Source organism: Euprymna scolopes, chromosome 7 (genome assembly GCF_053919585.1).
Source record: "Euprymna scolopes isolate OS-2025 chromosome 7, ASM5391958v1, whole genome shotgun sequence".
In the NCBI taxonomy this organism is placed as follows: Eukaryota; Metazoa; Mollusca; class Cephalopoda; order Sepiida; family Sepiolidae; genus Euprymna; species Euprymna scolopes.
Genome location: NC_136488.1, coordinates 152880256 through 152901347, shown reverse-complemented (window position 1 = coordinate 152901347; position 21092 = coordinate 152880256). Strand labels below are relative to the sequence as shown.

Sequence of the window (21092 nt, the reverse complement as noted above, 5' to 3'; positions counted from 1 at the left end):
TTTACTATTTCTTATTTTTTTTTACTATTTCTTATTTTTTTTTACTATTTCTTATTTTGTTTACTATTTATTTTTTTTACTATTTATTATTTTTTTTACTATTTATTATTTTTTTACTATTTATTTTTTCTACTATTTCTTATATTTTTATTTTTACTATTATTGTTTTACTATTTATTTTTTACTATTATTTTTTACATTTAACTATTTATTTTTTACTATTATTTTTTACATTTAACTATTTATTTTTACTATTTTTTTAACTTATTTTTACTATTTTTATATTTTTTTTACTATTTTTATATTTTTTTACTATTTTTATATTTTTTTACTATTTTTATATTTTTTTACTATTTTTATATTTTTTTACTATTTTTATTTTTTACTATTTTTATTTTTTTACTATTTTTATATTTTTTTACTATTTTTATATTTTTTTACTATTTTATTTTTTTACTATTTTATTTTTTTACTATTTTTTATTTTTTTACTATTTTTTATTTTTTTACTATTTCTTATTTTTTTACTATTTCTTATTTTTTTACTATTTCTTATTTTTTTACTATTTTTTTTTTTTACTATTTTTTATTTTTTTTACTATTTCTTATTTTTTTACTATTATTTTTTTACTATTATTTTTTTACTATTATTTTTTTTACTATTATTTTTTTTACTATTATTTTTTTACTATTTCTTATTTTTTTACTATTTCTTATTTTTTTACTATTTCTTATTTTTTTACTATTTCTTATTTTTTTACTATTTCTTATTTTTTTACTATTTCTTATTTTTTTACTATTTCTTATTTTTTTACTATTTCTTATTTTTTTACTATTTCTTATTTTTTTACTATTTTTTATTTTTTTACTATTGTTTTTATTATTTCTTTTTTACTATTTCTTGTTTTACTATTTCGTATTTTAATATTTTTTTACTATTTTTTACTTACTATTTGTTTTACTATTTCTTATTTTTTTACTATTTTTATTTTTTACTATTTTTATTTTTTACTATTTTTATTTTTTACTATTTCTGTTTTTACTATTTTTATTTTTTACTATTTCTGTTTTTACTATTTCTGTTTTTACTCTTTTTTTACTATTTCTTTTTTACTATTTTTTTACTATTTCTAATTTTTTTACTATTATTTTTTTACTATTTATTTTTTTACTATTTATTTTTTTCTACTGTTTCTTATATTTTTAATTATTTTTTACTATTATTTTTTTACTATTTTTTTATTGTGTTTACTATTTATTTTTTACTATTATTTTTTACATTTAACTATTTCTTGTTACTATTTTTTAACTTGTTTTTACTATTTTTTAACTTATTTTTACTATTTTTTAACTTATTTTTACTATTTTTATATTTTTTTACTATTTTTTATTTTTTACTTTTTTTTATTTTTTACTATTTTTTATTTTTTACTATTTTTTTTTTTTTTACTATTTTTTATTTTTTACTATTTTTTTACTATTTTTTATTTTTTACTATTTTTTACTATTTATTTTTTTACTATTTATTTTTTTACTATTTATTTTTTTACTATTTCTTATTTTATTACTATTTCTTATTTTTTTACTATTTCTTATTTTTTTACTATTTCTTTTTTACTATTTTTTACTATTTTTTAGTATTTTTTAGTATTTCTTTTTTACTATTTCTTATTTTTTTACTATTTCTTATTTTTTTTACTATTTTTTATTTTTTACTATTTTTATATTTTTACTATTTTTATATTTTTTACTATTTTTATATTTTTTACTATTTTTATATTTTTTTACTATTTTTATATTTTTTTACTATTTTTATATTTTTTTACTATTTTTTATTTTTTTACTATTTTTTTATTTTTTTACTATTTTTTTATTTTTTTACTATTTTTTTATTTTTTTACTATTTTTTATTTTTTTACTATTTTTTATTTTTTTACTATTTTTTATTTTTTTACTATTTTTTACTATTTCTTTTTTACTATTTCTTCTTTTTTACTATTTCTTCTTTTTTACTATTTCTTATTTTTTACTATTTCTTATTTTTTACTATTTCTTATTTTTTTACTATTATTTTTTACTATTTTTTTTAATATTATTTTTTTTTTACTATTTTTTTTTTTACTATTTCTTATTTTTGTACTATTTCTTATTTTTGTACTATTTCTTATTTTTTTGTACTATTATTTTTTTGTACTATTTCTTATTTTTTTGTACTATTATTTTTTTGTACTATTATTTTTTTGTACTATTATTTTTTTGTACTATTATTTTTTTGTACTATTATTTTTTTGTACTATTTCTTATTTTTTGTACTATTTCTTATTTTTTGTACTATTTCTTATTTTTTGTACTATTTCTTATTTTTGTACTATTTCTTATTTTTGTACTATTTCTTATTTTTGTACTATTTCTTATTTTTGTACTATTTCTTATTTTTGTACTATTTCTTATTTTTGTACTATTTCTTAATTTTTTACTATTTCTTATTTTTGTACTATTTCTTATTTTTGTACTATTTCTTAATTTTTTACTATTTCTTATTTTTGTACTATTTCTTATTTTTGTACTATTTCTTATTTTTGTACTATTTCTTATTTTTGTACTATTTCTTATTTTTGTACTATTTCTTATTTTTGTACTATTTCTTTTTTTTTTAATTTCTTTTTTTTTTAATTTCTTTTTTTTTAATTTCTTTTTTTTTTAATTTCTTTTTTTTTTAATTTCTTTTTTTTTTAATTTTTTTTTTTAATTTCTTTTTTTTTTAATTTCTTTTTTTTTTAATTTCTTTTTTTTTTAATTTCTTTTTTTTTTAATTTCTTTTTTTTTTAATTTCTTTTTTTTTTAATTTCTTTTTTTTTACTATTTTTTTACTATTTCTTATTTTACTATTTATTTTTTTACTATTATTTTTTTACTATTTTTTTACTATTTTTTTACTATTTCTTATTTTTTTTACTATTTCTTATATTTTTACTATTTCTTATTTTTTTACTATTTCTTATTTTTTTACTATTTCTTATTTTTTTTACTATTTCTTATTTTTTTTACTATTTCTTATTTTGTTTACTATTTCTTATTTTTTTTACTATTTCTTATTTTTTTACTATTTCTTATTTTTTTACTATTTCTTATTTTTTTACTATTTCTTATTTTTTTACTATTTCTTATTTTTTTACTATTTCTTATTTTTTTACTATTTCTTATTTTTTTACTATTTCTTATTTTTTTACTATTTCTTATTTTTTTACTATTTCTTGTTTTTTTTTACTATTTCTTGTTTTTTTTTACTATTTCTTGTTTTTTTTACTATTTTTTAAATATTTCTTTCTAACTATTTCTTTTTTTACTATTTCGTATTTTAATATTTTTTTACTAGTATTGTTTTACTATTTTTTACTTACTATTTTTTACTTACTATTTTTTACTTACTATTTTTTTTACTATTTCTTATTTTTTTACTATTTGTTTTGCTATTTCTTATTTTTTTACTATTTGTTTTGCTATTTCTTATTTTTTACTATTTATTTTGCTATTTCTTATTTTTTACTATTTTTATTTTTTACTATTTTTATTTTTTACTATTTTTATTTTTTACTATTTTTATTTTTTACTATTTCTTTTTTTTTTTACTATTTTTTTAATATTATTTTTTTACTATTTCCATTTAACTTTTTAACTTTCTTTTTTAGTATTTTTTAACTATTATTTTTTTTAACGATTTCTTATTTTTTACTATTTTATTTTTTTACTATTTTTTCAAAAATTTTTCCTTTGATATTTCTTGATTTTTTTTTTTCTTTGATGTTTCTTGATTTTTTTTTTTCTTTGATGTTTCTTGATTTTTTTTTTTCTTTGATATTTCTTGATTTTTTTTTTCTTTGTCTAATGTTATTTTTATCTTTTCTCATATTTAAATTTTTTCTTTGTGTTTCTAGTTTCTTTAATCGTTTTTTATTTTTCATTTTTTTATATACATAGAGAAAATCATGTTTTTTTTATGATTTTTAACACTAAATTGTATTTATTTCAATGCTGATTTTTATCTTGATAGTTTGAATTGAGTTGGCTTCCATTATTTATAAACAATGACTACTAAGAATCATAATTTGATTTTCTTAATTAAAAAATAAAAATAAACTACGACCAAATTGTGATTTTTGGAATGTCTTTGTTCCATGACGAGTATGTACATTTTTGTATATTTTGTTTTACTTATTTATTTTTTGTAGGCGCAGAATTTTAAAGGCACAAACAAAACTTGCCTTGGTGAGTTATGGTTAGAGTTACTCCAGTTTTACTGTCAAGGTTTTGATAGTTCCAGAACTGTGATTTCTATTAGATACGAGGGGAAATTGACACGTGCTGCTAAAAACTGGAGAACTAAAAGACTTGCAGTCGAAGGTAAGAACTACTTCAATGATTTTTTATTTTTTTATTTTAAGATGTTGTTTATTTTGAATTATTATAGTTAATAATTAAGCATTTCTTATTTTCATTATACTTCCTCTGTAGCTGGAAATCTCCTGTATGAATCTACTAATTCTTAGTTGAGGATATTTTACTTATTTAAATGACGATTCACTGATATTACGCATTTATTGTTGAGTATGTCTACTGGAAAAATTATTTTGGAACAACATGAAAACTATTTCGAAAACAGAGGGAGTATTAATGTTGTTAAAGCAAAATTGTTTATAGAAAATGAAAAAAAAAACTGAACATGGATATTTTTCATGAAGTTTTATAATTTTTACTTTTTTTTTTATCTCATATTAAAAACTAGCAAAACTACTTGATGCTGCCAAGGGCCGTTTAAAAAAAAAAACAAAAAAAAAAAACCAGATGTTGAATTGTGTGTGTAACATGGTTGCCACTAAAGCACTATTAAAACCAAATGTAATCACACTTTTGGATTTATATCTGCTCTATGCAGGATATTGAGCACTATATATCTGTGTGTGTGTGTGTATATATATATATATATATATATATATAGCTCCCAGGCATCACTAAGACAAAGAAGTTTTTTGTCCTGGGTGACACTGTTTAAATACACCTGCTCTATCTAGAATCCAGAACACCACTAAAACTGAGTAACTTTAGGTTACTACATGCTCTTTCCAAGATATTGAGCACTTATAAAATTGAGGCCTCCAGAGTATGACTAAAACAAAGCCCCTCTAGAAGAGATTTTTTTAGCTTACTACCTGCTCTATCCAGGATATCGAGCACTCCAGGGTAACATTGCGTTTAAACATACATGAAATTAACGAGGCCTCTAGAGTACTACTAAAACAAAACTCAAAAAGAGAAAATTATAAAAATCATGTTTACTTGTTGATAAGAGTAAATGAGTGAATCTTTACCAGAGTTACTCTTTCCCTTTAAGACATTATTTCAGTATGATCTATAAATTGTAGAAAACCTTTTTTACACTCTTATTTATCCCAAACAAGGCACATTGCCACTTGGATGTAGGGTGCTACTATTTGGGGCTATATCTACAGAGAATAATGCCTTTTTATATTACAATTAAATTGGTGTGTATCATTACAGCCAGAGAAGCAGGAGACTTGGAGGGAATGTTAGTGAAAGTTCTTGCATCTAGGAATCTCTGCAGTAAAGAGGTGGGATTTTGCTGCTTGTCAGATTAGTTGGGAGGTTATGTTGAGTGAACACAAGTGCTATGAGTTCTTCAAAACACTTTCTGGGGGTAGGACAGTGGTTGGACTTTGATAGTGTGGGATGTATTAGGTTGGAGATTCTATTTTGGACATTGTTTAAGACGAAGAGACTAGTGGTAGATGCAACAGCACTTCATGCATGGGTGAATGGTGGTTTTATAGTGATATAAAATACTGTCAAATGCAAGTTCTCATGTCTGTTATAGAGCATGGTATCATCAGTAAATATACCCATCTCAGAGACAATTTTATGAAGGAGGTTTTTATGAATAAGGAATAATAACGGTTCAAGGTTTGACCTCTGTAGCACACTCCTTTATATCATACAATCATTGAGGACAACCTGGATTTTTCTCTTGTTTAAGAAGGATCTGATTATCTTGAATATTTGTCTAACAATACCCTATGATTTAATTTTTATGAGAAGATGTATGTGCCAAACCATGTCAAGAGCTATCGCGCTAGCTTCCCTCCTTTATCCAGTGCATGGTATATATTCAGAGATTATTGTTAAGATATCTATAGTAGAATGGGCTTGGATAAATTTATACTGTCAGTTGTAAAGAAGTTTAGTATCTATAAGATAGTGGACTAATGCTTGATTGATTAAGGATTCAAAGATTTTGGCGAAGAAAGAGAGAAGGCTAATGGGCCGATAATTGAGTGAGTCGGTTCTTTCACAAGAGCATTTCTTAAATAGGATAGCAGGGATGAGATCAGTCTCACATGCCTTAAAGGTGTTTAGGTTTTTTATGATATGAATATGAGAAGGGATTATATTCAGATCATATTGTGGTTTCTATTGGTAAAGGGTAATTTGGGAGAGAGTTTGTTGGGTCTAATGTGAATTTGGAGGCTAACTGTCGGGCAAGCAAGTTAGCCTTCTCTGTTGCCGTGAAAATAATGTCACTTTTGTTCGATTGTAGGGGAATTGTTGATTGCCATTACTCACCACACTATTAAAAATTGTTTAGAAATCACGAGTTCCTAATTTCTGTGACTATGTATTTTCTGGTAATTTCAGTATGCCTTCTCTTGACTGTTACTATCCCACTCTTATAATTATTTCTAGCATCTATAAATCTATACTTGACATGGCAGATAAATCTATGGAATGCATACTGTCTTTGCAAAATGACAGCTACATAAGTTGAAGTGAACCATTAGGAAGAGTGAGATTTGCTATAAAACTTCTGTTTGGAAATATGTGCTTTAAGTACCACAGTAAAGTGATTAGAGGGGATTGAGGAGTGTAGGTTAGTTAGAAGAAATGATTCTACATCATCTAGATTAGTTCTAAGCTCACAGATATTTATGAACCTCAAAAGTTCTAAAACAAAATGAAGGCAATACCATGAGCTGGAATAGAAACTAAAATGTTCAGACTTTTATTCTACCAAGTCAGCTGATAGCAATAATCATCTGAAATGTCTGGAATTAACATATTTAGTAGTTTTCAGGGCTTAAAAGGGAAAGAAATGTATACATGCGCAAATGAAACATGTTCAGTAAAGTACACTGAAATTTGATTACCTTATAAAAAAATTCTTTGTTATTTCTACCCCCCCCTTTTTATTTTTTCCTAAATTTTTGATAGGCATTGCCTCAGACGTATATACTGTCAAGATCATATTAACTCTGCAAGGTTTTGATTTGCATTTTTTTAGTTTTAGCAAGACCTACACAGCTGCACAGATAATAATAATAAAGTAAATTGTTGTTAATGCATATACATAGTTAAATCAAAATAAATTGTTAAACTATTACGATAATTTCGGACTCTTTTAATAATTACTAATTAATTGGAAGAATTTCAGAATGCAGATCTTAAAGTTTTGATTTTGACTTTGGTCATAGCATCCGCTTTATTTGTTGTGAATTTATTATTTACTATTAATGCTATATTCTCCATTTCTAAAAGTATTTATGATCTTTGGTATTTCAAACAGACAAATTCTGCAAGGTATTTATTATGTTTAAAAATAGAATTCTAACTGATAGACAGAGGGACAAAATCTCTATAAGATTATAGTTGTTAGTTTTAACAGAAATTGATCTAGTGAATGTTAAGGTGTTTTGACAACAAAAATCTAAAATTTACTATTTTTACAACTAGATAAAATATGGTTTAGGATAGTTTAAAAAATTTATAGAACATATTTCTCATATTTGGTTTAACATGAAGTTTTAAATGACAGTTTTTATAAATTGATTTTCAAACTAACTGATCTCTAGCTAGGTTTTTATTTATCCATCTTTTGCATTATACCCCCTCCTAATATAACCAATCTGACTAGCACCAAAATCTCACCCCTTCATTTAACAATGAATTTTAAAACTTTAATATTTTTTCTTTTCCAGATCCATTTTCTACAAAAAGAAATATTACAAGATCGGTCAGCGGAGGAAAAATCTTTGAATATTTTCAAGATTGTCTTGTAAAGACGTGCTTATACTTTGGTTTCCCTCGTTATAAAACAAATGGGGAAACTGACTCTTCCAATGGCAAGACTAAAAGTTGTCCAATCGATGAAGTGGCGACTAGTTCATCAACTGCTAAAACCAAATCCAACAATAGCGCAACAACATCGCAGAATTGCAAGCGAAACAAAGAAGGGAGGCTCGTAAATTGCAAAGAGACAAACTCTGTAAAACAATGCACCAGCAGCAATCCAGATGAACATCTGGAGTCGATTAATGATTTCCATGAAGGAGGAGATACTGGGCAGCACGAAAAAGATGGTAAACAGACTCTAACGGCAGCTCTTAAGGATATTATTTTGGATAAAAGTAACTCTCAGAAAAATCTTGATCCAGTTCGGAAAGCATCGCAGGCTGAGACAGACTCGGCAAGATCATTACATTATGTTTTCACGGTAGATAATTTGTCTGATGGAAAGGTGAGTTTTTTTCTGCTTGATGTCAGATTTAGTATTGCTTATTTTAATTAGAACTGAAACTAGAATGCACCAATCTTTTTAAATCTATTTTATTTTTCAATTTAAAAAAAAAAAAAAGAAAAGGAATGTATGAGAGGCGTTCCAAAAGTAATGCCTCCTATTTTTAAATTCCGCCTGAATGGATCATTAGAGGGGATTGTAAATTGCATTGTTACGATGACTAAACTTGTGTATTCACGACTTGAAAGTTTCATCTCTCTGTTGCTGATATTGACAGTGTGAGACTTACGACATCAGAAGCAGAGATGTCATTGAATTCCTGGCAAAAGTGCATTGAGAATGGTGGTTACTATGTAGAAAAATAAATTGGGGAGCGCAAAAGGTTGCTCATTTTAATGGTACCATTTCCGTCTCTGTGGCTCTTCAACTTTTTGAGTTCAAAAATAGAAATAGGAGGCTTTAATTTTGGAATGACCCTTGTATTTTAATAATTTTTTAGAATCATTAAAGTAACGTTAAATTATAATTTTTAAATACCTTTGTCCGTGACGTCATCAACCCAGCACCATCACCAGCCTGGAAGAAATGTTGTCACATCACAAATCAAGTCCATCCAAGTCTGTCGGTCGCTCACTTGTCAGTATTTTTCAGCCATTCATGATTCGATGCTTTCAAATCAAAGACGTAAGGGCCAGTCATAGCTTCTGCTGTGAGCCACGTCCTCAGTTGAATACCACTCTTCGTATTCCAGCCCAGTAGTGATGTTGGTGCTATTGCTTTGTGAATCCGCTCAGTTCGTAGATGAAGAAGGGCATGCCGAAATCATTGGAGCCTTCTGATAAGAAATATTTCCTCAAGTTTAGGAAGTTAGCATTGCGCATAGATTGTGGTGTTTGGGACATGGTCGGAGATATGAGAATATGCCAAATACACCACCACTTGAAGACTTCCAGTCTTTGAATGTCAGCTACTTGTTGTGGCCAGGTTTCACACCCATAGAGAAGGATTGTGTGAACAAGGCCCTGATAGATGCAGCATTTGGTCATTAGCTGGATTTCTTTTCACGACTAAATGCGATTATGAAGCTAACAGAAAGCAGAGTGGGCCCTGTTGATTTTTTTTTTTTTTTTTTTTTTTTTTTTTTTAAATTACATTTTCATCCCAAACAAGGCACATTGCCACTTTGATGTAGGGGGCTACTATCAGGGACATAAGTTACAGGGGTACTATATGTGGGGAGTTGGGCAGCAAGATGTCACTTCACGTTACACTTGAACTTCTGCATGTCAGTACAGTTGAGGAAACAGGAACCAGGAAGGGAATTCTAATGTCTAGCGATTCTGGGGAAGAAACTACTGGAGTAGAAGGCTCTCTTACATCTAGGGATCTCTACTGTGAAGGGGTGTGATTTAGCTGCTTGTTGGGTTTGTCGGGGGTATTTACGTCAAGGGGGTACAAGTGCTTGCAGTTCATTGGATCATTCACCATTAAAGTACTTGTAGAACAGGCAGAGTGATGCTATATTTCATCGATGAGACAGAGGCTGAAGCTTAGATGACAGTTCGGGACCTATCAGGTTGGCGACTCTCTTTTGAACCTTGTCTAGGAGCTTTCTCAGACAATTGAGATTTCATCTTTTCCCTGCCCTCTGGTTGTGACGTAGTTCTTATTGTGAGCCAATGTGCATGGGAAATATTGATTATATTTATGAATAATAATATTAATAAAAAATTAGCTAAAACTTTTCATTTATATTTTTGCTTATATAAGGCTAATTCAGGCAGAACTTAAAAATAGGAGGCATTACTTTTGGAATCTATTCATATATTAACTACTTGTATTTAACCAGCATTATCAAGAACAATTAATTAAAAATTGTCATGTTAATATTTTTGTTTTTAATAAGATTTTAAAACAGATTGTCTTAGTTTTCATTTTACTAATGTTCTATTTTTCATTCTTTCAAAATTTGCAAGAATGGATTCACTTAAATAACTAATTTGTAAACCAATATTCTGATTGGACTTAAATTTTGAAAGTTACCATTTGAAGGTTGGTACTTTATAAAAATAAATTGTATGTTTTAAAATTTGAATCCAATCTGATTATTAGTTTACAATTATTTAAGTGAAGCCATTGTTGCAAATTTAAAAAAAAAAAAAAATTGGAAAAACCTGAATTTCACGTGTCGTAAAAAAAGCATTGCTTTCTGATAAAAAAAAGTACTATACAAGCAAAGTAATGGCTTCATAAATAATATTCGGATTGCCCCATTGGAAACGACAGTTAAGAGGCGGTATACTAACTCTAAACCTGATCGTACAGACACATCATGCTAAATGCTCAGTTTGCTCAAATATGGCAGTTGACTTAGAAACCTAAAAAAGTCTACAAACTCATTTTGGCTGATGGTAAATTAAAGTTGGGCGAGATAAAAGTAATCTATAATATAAATCTCACCTGTCTCTTTAAATGTATGTTTGTATGTATGCCTAAATCTTTTGACAGAGGCGCTTTAAAGCACGACCCTTCGGATGACAAATATCGAAAAATATCGAAAAATTAGCTAAAAACATTAATTCCTTCACCCTCAACTGGGCACTTTTCTACAAGAAAGAGTCGCTTTTTTCACTAATATTTTCGAAAGTCATCCCCTCTTTTCAGTTGACTAGCCTTAATTTAAACCTTCGCCACTTCTGGTTTGGCGATGGACACAACGGTAAAGACGTCACTTTTTCTTTTCTTTTTTTTTTCTTTTTTTTTTCTTTTTTTTTTTTCTTTTTTTTTTTTTCTTTTTTTTTTTTTCATGTTCCTTTCCTTCTTCACGGTACAGGTTTGAACCTGCCTGCCTACTACCACTTTTTTTTTTTGCTAACACACTTCCAAACAACACTGGGCACCCAGGCTAGTTAAATATATATTGGATTCACTATTTTGCATGAACATTTGTTGATGAGAAAGTTGTCTTCAAAATGGGTGCTGCATTGGCTCACAGTTGATTGAAAACTACATATCAATTATTTGGTGTTGTTTGCAATTGTTTCACTGCATCAAAAAGTTTTGAATCAATATGTGACAACATGGATGCAGCACTGCACTTCACTCTAGATTCAAATCGGCAGTCAGCTGAGTGGGTAGCAACAGGTGAAAGCTGACCAAAGACTCAAATATTAGCAGGCAAAATTTTTACGTCTGTATTTTGAGATGAACACTATATTTTGTTCATCAATTACCTTGAGAAAGGAAGAATCATCAATTCTAAACGAAGAAATTGCAAAAAAAAAATAAAAATGTTCTTTCACTAAGACCGTACACCATGTCACAAGTTTGTGACAACAATAACAAAACTACACTGGTTGTACTTCAAATTGTTTCCACACTCACTCTATTCTTCAAATCTGGTCTTCAGTGATTACTGGCTGTTTTTCAGACCTCTAAGAATGCTCCAGAGTAAGAGATTTGGCTCCAATAAAGAATCAAATTTGTTAGAGAAACGTTGGAAATTGTGTATCACCCTTGAAGGAGATGAATAAAGTTGAATCTTGTCTAACAATTTTAGTAAGGCCCTATGATTTATAGAGTGATGTGCTATTAATTCAATGTGTATTTATAGGCGAGAAAGGCACACAAACATAATCTTGTCCAATGTTATCAATAGAGATTCTGAAATGGGTGTTGATATTTGCTCTTTACTGTTAACCAATTAGAATGATGAACTTGAAATTTTCTATAAATGATCTCTTACTAATACAGATTTTGGTTCTTTGTTATAACAATGAAAATTGAAATATTGAATTTTAAGTAAAACCAATGTTATTTACTTGTCATGTCGCAATAATGAAAATATCCAAAAATTATGAAAAATAAGGTAGAAAATTAAGTTTTTAAAAATAATTAGCAAAAAATTGGCCGAAAATTTTCAGTTTTTCAGAAAATATTTACCTGCCTTTAAGATTAAGATTCAAACTGTTTTTTTTTTTTTAACTGTTTTTATTGATTTTCTACCTTATTGCTTTTGTAATTTTTGGATATGTTCATTACTATGACATGAGTAGATACCATTTGTTTTACTTTCAACTCTCACCTCAAAACACACAACCTCTCTCCCACAGGAAACATTGCGAGCCTGTTTTTGTTTTATCGTTACTACCATGGCAGGTGCTCGTCTGAACTCCAATCTCTGGTCCCCCCTCGCCAATCTTTCACGATAAACACCCGCCTAGCTGAAACCACTGTCAAAAATTTTCCCCACTCCTTATCTGTGCCAAAATCAAAACGTAGATTCCATGAACAGGGCTTCTTTCTTAGAAATGCACGCCTGTGGAACTCTGTTCCGGTTGTCTGTTTCCCACCTGACTACAACCTGGATGTCTTCAAGTCCAATGTAAACAAATTCCTGATGAACTGCCCCCTTAAGACACTTTATCAAATCTCCAACACTAACGTACTGTACACACAATAACCCTTATCCCCAAGTGGCTTCTGGGCCTTGATAAGTGGTGACTACCTTGTAAAAACAAAAACATGTGATCTACTCCACTTTCATTAATTCTTGTTCCCACAAATCACCCAAGAGCACTGCGAGTGCCTGCACTCGTTAAACTTTTGACATTACCTCATAACCTGTGCCTGTCAACAATGACCATCTGCTCTTTTGAACCTGTTAAAAATTTATTTCTGACATATATATCCATATATCTACTTAATCAAATTTCTAACATCTATATATCTACTAGTTAATTTGTTCACCATCATAGGACCCCATTATATAACAAATTATCCAATCTATAACTGGAGAGGATATGTGGGTTCATACCTCTCCAGAAGGTATTAGTAAAAGTGGTGCAGTAGTCTCAACAAAACATTGTGTTCACAGTTTGAGACTAACCATAACACCATGCAATACATACATGCACCAAGTCCATAATTCAATATATATATTTTATATGGCTCGCTGTTTGTTTATAAATAAGCAGTTTGAACACTATAAAAGTGGTGGACGAATGTTTGTTTAAAATAGACATTTGGCGAGGTTATTTGCAGGTACCGCTTCCGTGGGTCGATCGGTAGAACTGCTGAGTATCAACATGATGGTTCTAGGTTCAATCCTTGGCTAGCGGCACTGATGGGTTGTGATACAATGAAACAGAACTGTATGTATGTCGATGACTGCAAATATATATATATATATATGTATGTATGTCAGTTGGATTTTTCAACTTGAACACTTATAATGATGTATCTGGCAGATAACCATTTTACTTTTGACTGTTATTTGATCTTTTTATTAGCATACTTTTTGGTTTCTTCAGAAAATTACTTATTCCGATCTGGAAGATTTATAAAAATGGAGATATTCACTAATGTCCTGAATAAATTAGCTTACTTCATTAATAAAGCACATTTGAGCATTTTTGAAATCTTTTTTAATTAAATAAATAATTACAATTTTTTACATCAATTCATTTTGCATATTCATTTAAAATTACTTGGTCATCAGACTGATTGGTGAACATTTTTTATTTATATTTAAAGTGTGATGTTACTCTAATGCTATAAGTGGCTGTAATTGTAAATGGTTGTGTACTGCGTAATTTTTTTTTTTTTCCAGTTCAACATGAAAACTGTTTTACTACATATAAACAGTATTTTATTTCCTTAAGTTTTTTCCGTTTCCAATTTCATATTTTCTTAGGAAAATAAAATCAAGTACTTTAAGAAGACATATTTACTGATTTGCTTTGCTAAAAAAACATCTTGTGGCCTCTGGAGACCAGAATTTTTTTTTTTTTAATCCATTATTACTTGTGGCGTTTTGTACCTTTCTGTAAATTGTCCACATAACTAAATAGCATCAAACTATTTTCATTTATATTTTTTTACTTTTTATGAATGTTGTAATTAAGTAATCTCAAACATGGGTACATTTATGCATAGCAGCACTGGCTAACTCATGCTAGCCATCAATAATAGCAGCTTCATAAACATTGACAATGAAGCACCCAGCAAATTGATAAAATTGGAGGTTGGCAAGCATAAGTTAACTTTAAGTGCTTCTCTATGCATGCACAAATATACATTTATGCAATAATGTTGATTAAATTTTTAGGGTTTTCGGTTCTTCAAGACATCAAAAAAAATGAAAATATTGAAAAAAGTTATTGTACGTACTCGTTATGGAATAAAGTTTTCATACAAAAAAATCAATTTGATAGTTTTTATTTATTTATTTTTTTTTTTTTACAGAAGAAAATGAAACTTTAATTAGATCAATAGTGTCGTGGCCATCTTGTTTTTCGCGGACGAGGAGTTGGGACACCAGGGTAGATAACTCCATCATCACATCAGAATTTGACAAGATTATTTTGAAACGGGGGCAAAAAATAAAAAATACCTAAACAATTTTTTTTTTTTCACTTATTTTACAGAGTTTCTACATCCAATTTTAATCCTTTTTTCATTTTGTCCTTTGTTAATCACTGTTTCATTTAAAGGCACCCCTCCATGTGCCCAGAAATAGGCAAATGTTAACGATACGATCGATCTCATTAAAATTTGATTTTTCTCTGTAAAAAAAAAAATGGTTGCTCAAATTAAGTGATTTTTTTTTTTTGTGTATGAAAACTTTATTCCAAAACGGGTACGTACAATAAAGCTCCCCCCCCCCGATATTTTCATTTTTAATGTCTTGATTATACTGTGCAAGTACCGAGTTTTGATATCCATCTGTTGGTGGCTCAGACATAGACACATCTAAGCATAGCAGCACTAACTCATGCTAGTCAGCTTCATAGACTTTAACAATAAAGCAGCAGCACAGCATCTATAACCAGACAACATTTTTGGTCTTAAAAATAGTATTTCAAAAACAGAATGTTCTAATTGAAAAAAAAATATATAATTTCTTTTACTGTTAGTGCTATTTCTCTCTCATATATAAAGAGATTAATAGCTCAATTTCAAAGAGAAACAGAGAGCATTAGTTTCAAAAAAGAAAAATTAAGGCTGGTTTCATTGTATATATAAAATACCATATTTTACATAACTGCACAAATACATTTGTCAAAGGACAACCTGGATAGATAAACATTGACTGCAATAAATAAAATATGCATGGTTCAAGCATCTTCCTGTTTATATATTTGAGTTATAAGAAACTGTTAGAATATAATATTGTGAAGATATTGATATAAAGATCTATATTTGTATTAAAAAATAAAATAATACTGGGAAGTGCTAAGTTGAGTCAGCTAGTATTTGATAAAAATGTTATCTTCTGATATAAAACTAGCAGTTCACCCTGGCTTTGTTTGCACCCTATGTACTGTTTATAACTTGCCTTACGTGTAGGATTTAAAATATGAGACCAAAATTTGTCCGAGTAATTTCGTAGAGACCGCAGAGGTCAATTTTTTAAAACTTTTACCCCAATTTTGACCGCTTAACATTTATATTTTTGGTCTCAAATCAAAACAAAGTTTGACCCATACAAAAGTTACCTACATCTAAAATGTCAAGTGTTTAGGCCCAAAATTGGCAGAGAATTTTGTTAGAATCTGCAAAGGTCAACTCTTTCAACTTTGACCTTTTGGCAGCAAAATATTCGTCCAAAAACTGATTAAAATGCTTGTCGCATGTCTGAATATCTGGTATGTATAAATTTCACATGTTTAGATCCAAAATTGGCTGAGTAGATTGCTAGCGCTACAAAGGTACTAATCTTTTGAACTCTGACACCTTGGCAGCTCAAATTTTTTACCCAAACCAATTAAAAAGCTTGCCCTATCTCTTTATGTAAAATTTCAAATGTTTAGACCAGAAATTGGCTGAATAATTTGGTAGAGACCACAGACGTAATTTTTTTTGACTTTGACCCCAATTTTAACCCCTTAACATTTACCTTTTGGGTTCAAATCAAATTAAAAAGTTTGATCCATGTCCAAGTAACCTACATTTAAAATTTCAAGTGTTTAGACCCAAAATTGGCAGAGGAGCTTGGTAGAGTTCTCAAAGGTCAAATCGTTTAACTTTGACCCCTTGACAGCCAAATTTCTGGCCAAAAACCGATTAAAAACATTTTCCCAAATCTCAATACCCCTTATGTCAAATCTCGAGTCACTAGACCGAAAATGACCGAGTTATTTGGTAGGGAAATGTACACAGAAACACACACACCCACACACACACACACATTTTCACTTTTATAGATATATAGAAAACAAATGTTGGCAATTAACTTGGAGTAAACAATACAATAAAAATCAAGGTAGAAAAAAAAACTATGCAAGGGGAAGGCAGTGCAGAATAAAGAAAAGAAAATGTTACTTTTTTTTTTTTTTTTTTTTGGTAAATGTTGGCCTTTTCAAATTAGAAAAACTTAGTTTATTCAATTTTTTCTTTTATTAAATCCAAAAAAAAAATTATGTACAATTTTATTTTGCTTTTGTTTTTTTGTGTAGGGACCAGCAATAATCTGCAGCATCTGTGAGAAAGAAGGTCACTTAAAAAATAATTGTCCAGATGAAGAGTTGCCATCTCTACTACCATTGCCTTTAATGACTTCAGAAAGTTTACAACTTTTGAATGATACTTTACTACAAATCCCAAGTAAGTGTTTTTTGTTTTTTTTTTTAATTTTCCTTTGAACTCTTCCTTTGTCCATTAATAACATTTTGATTGTCTTTTTTGTGCTTTGCAAGAAATGAGTTTTTAAACTTGTATATATTCAATTAGTAAGAAAATGTCCACTGTATTTTGTAAGTCCTACAAATTTGGATTTGATGAAAAGATTTTTGGAAATGATCTATACTGCATGACTTTTTTTTTACAAATTCTCACATATTTTGGAAAATGCAGTGATCTTAGGATGATATTGATGTAGTTTAATGTAGTCAGTCCCTGGGACACGTACAAATGGAATGATTTAATTAGGTTTCTCAGAAATTTAATGAGGCCGAAATAAAATGCTTTAAATTTTAGTGCAAAGTTCACAAGTTTCTTTTTTGGAAGTTATACAGTATAAGACACATGAAAATCGCATTCCAAGTAAAAATTCTTTAATATATTTACATATCAGGAAAAATCTTTTAAAAAAGCAGTTTTCATATTTTGCCAATCCACTATTCATTGGTCAAATGACAGACTAACTTATCTCCCCCTGCTTTATAGAATTTCGGATCTTATTGGCAGATTGGCTAAATGTAATAAAACTAATTTTATTTTTAATGAAACTTCTCAATATTTTTTTTCAATAATATTTGGTGAAGATACTGATTTTTGTCTGGTACATAAGTATATTAAATTTTTACTTGTAATGCAATTTTTATATGTGCACCATAAGCAGCTTTTTTTTTTTTTTTTTTTTTTTTTAATAGACAGACACAAATTTAATCTGAGTAATTATTCAGATAAATTTTATTAAAACCAAATTTTAAATGTCTTTAAAACAAGAGGATTTAATTTAAAGGAAATTCAAAAAACAAAAAAAGAATCCTTTGGATCTGACCACTGGCATCCCTGATTTGTTTGTTATTCGAAATCTGTATTTGCATTTGGTTTATTTTGGATTATTCGAACTACCATTTTATTTTGAGTGTTATTCACAAAGCGTTTTGGTTGATGTAACCTACGACCTCCTTCAAGTATATCTTGCTGGACTGGACTTGAGAATCTTTCTGTTGAACTTAGAATTATGCACAGAATTTCGAATTTATTTTAATTAAAAAAAAAAAAAAAAAATATTCTTATGCTGTTTGTTACAAGTAGCATGCTCTTGTTACCATGACCGGGTAGAAGTCTTAAGTATTTCTCCATTTGTATTTTTAGTATCACCCGCATTTAGGATTGAACCTTCAGAAAGATGTCACAACTTAATTTTACCTAATACTTTATCCACTATGCTACAGGCCCTTGCAGACTGTGAATAACGAAGTAGTAGTAGTACTCCAAATCATCCAAATAATTAATCCTACTCTCATAAATTCAGAAACACTGTATTTTCATGTTATTTAATATTTCTTTATATAAAAAAAATGCTTCAGCATTGCACTATAAAATTACCAAATTATTTCTACAGAGGATTTTGGACCAAAGGAGTTCAATACTGAAGAACGAAAAATAATTGTGAAAGGCCTTGAATACCTTATTAGAGAACGGTATCCAGGTAATTAAAAAAAATATTTTTTTTACTATTTTTTTCTACTTGTAAAAGTCGTTTATTGCTATGAATTATATTTAAGATGTAAAAAAAATAATTGAACCAGAATTGCAAGATAAAAAAATAGTTAGCACTCAATTATAGTTTTACTATATTTGCTGAATGTGAAATGAGATTTAATAATGAAAATATTAATCAAATTGACATCTGTAATAAACAATACTAGACAGTAATAAAATCATAATCTATAGAAATACCATTTCAGCATTGCTTCTGATTGTATAAGACATGAAAAAAAAACTGATTATAAAGAATTAGTGCTTCTTCATTATAATAGTGAAATCTGAAAATCGAAATATTGAATTTCAAGCAAAACCAATGGTATTTGCTTAATTGTCATGTTGAATTTCGTAAAAATATCCAAAAAAAATTATGGAAACAATAAGATAGAAAATTAATTATTAATGAAAATAATTTTTGAAATAACTTTCAAGTTTATGCATTAAACGGTATCAAGTAAGGGAAATAACTCTGTTATCTTGTTATAATTAATGGTAGACGTCACACAAACATTTATTTGTCAAAATATATATTTTCTGTAATAATGCAGTAAGACTTAACTAATTGCGATATCACAATTAAGTAAATAATTTTAGTTGAAATTGACATAAAAAGTGAGATAACTTTGGTTTTTCATGAAAATTCAATTTTCCAACTGTCAGATTTCGCTATTAAAATAGAACTAAAGAATTTTATATCACAAGTAATGTTTTCACGTTAAATTTAATTTTTTTGTTTTAACTTTTAAGAAAAAAACTCAGTAAAATCAATACAATAGAACAGCAAATAAACACAACCTACAGTTTTGAAATTTAAAAATATAAATAACTGAAAAAAAAAATTTCATTTTTTTAATATTTTAATTCAGAGGCAAGTCTCCATTTGTTTGGTTCATCCTGTAATGGATTTGGATTCCAAAATAGCGACCTTGACATTTGCATAACTTTTGGGAATCATCCAAATGCTGATGTAAGTAGTTTTTAACATTTTTTCTTTTCTTTTTTTACATAACTTTAGTAAATATCATGAATATTAAATGTTATCTCCTAATATGCATTTTATTTGTTTCCAAAAAAATTTAGACTTTTACTCTAAGTCATATTATTAGGATACTTTGCTATTGTCACAACAAAATAGTTTGAATTATTGTTAAGTAAATTTTTTAGATGAAGAGAAAAAAAAAAATTAAGTTTCAAAGAAGCAGGTACTATGGTTTTATATCTATAGAAGGCAATAGAAATCTTTCGATTGCTTAATGCATAAAACAAATTTAATATTGACCGTTATTGAAATGTATTTTTTTCAGTTCTTATAAAGAACTAGTAGGCTTCCTGGCATTGCCCAGTCGTAAAATGCACTCAAATATGATATTTTGATTAATGCAGATTTTGTATTATATTATACTAGCATTTCAGCCCGGCGCTGCCCGGGTGTTTGGATGTTTATGTTGAGCATAAAAAAAGCGGTCAATTTTTTTGACTTTGACCCCTATTATGACCTTTTAACATTTATTGTTTTGGGCTCAAATCAAGTTATTAAGTTTGATCCATGTCCAAGGAACCAATATCTTTAATTTCAAGTGTTTAGACCCAAAATTGGCAGAGGAGTTTGGTAGAGTTCTCAAAGGTCAAATTGTTGAACTTTGACCTCTTAACAGCCAAATTTCTGGCCAAACACGGATTACAAAGATTTTCTCAAATCTCAGTACCCTGTATATCAACTTTCGAGTCTGTAAACTGAAAATTGACAGTTATTGCGTAGGAAAATGTACACATGCAGACACGTTCACTTTTATAGATTAAACAAAAATATATATGTATACATAACTATATATGGAAATAATTTTGTGTTTGCTGTAAACCTTTTACGCAAATATTATGCAAATATAAATCATGGAGAATATCTGCATGAATATAATTACACATAATAGTTAACTAAAGATGATCATCCCATGAGAAAATCGAAAAAACTAATAGGAAATTAATTAAAACGAATGTTTAAAAGAATATGAAAATTAGTTAGATCTTTTGCTAGTGAATGCAATTCCACAACCCATATATGAGAAAATTGTATTTTCTTTTTAAATAAATAGAAAAGAGGGTTTTTAATATGAATATCAATACACACAAACGAAAAACGAAATTATAGGTGTATAGATTGGATCCGATAGTAATGATTTAAAAAGTTCAAAAAAAAAAAAAAAAAAAAGGATTTATATGCCACCACTGAGAAATGAAATCAAAACGTTTAGCTTACGATTTACTTTTTTTGATGTTAATGCCTGACCTATGAA

At 27.7% G+C, this 21092-nt stretch overlaps 1 protein-coding gene across 3 annotated transcripts in view; it reads left to right on the top strand.

Moving 5' to 3' along the window:
- Positions 1–21092, top strand: part of LOC145280190 (terminal uridylyltransferase 4-like) — a 151938-nt gene that overhangs the window by 67615 nt on the left and 63231 nt on the right. For all 3 annotated transcript variants that reach the window (XR_013868568.1, XM_080131953.1, XM_080131954.1), the window contains exons 11-15: positions 4229–4400; positions 8045–8583; positions 17043–17190; positions 18659–18745; positions 19668–19768. Coding sequence is in view for 2 of the 3 variants with exons in the window: in XM_080131953.1 (XP_079988079.1) it covers positions 4229–4400; positions 8045–8583; positions 17043–17190; positions 18659–18745; positions 19668–19768 (1047 nt within the window). In the remaining variant the exon portion in view is untranslated. The remainder of the gene's footprint in view (positions 1–4228; positions 4401–8044; positions 8584–17042; positions 17191–18658; positions 18746–19667; positions 19769–21092) is intronic.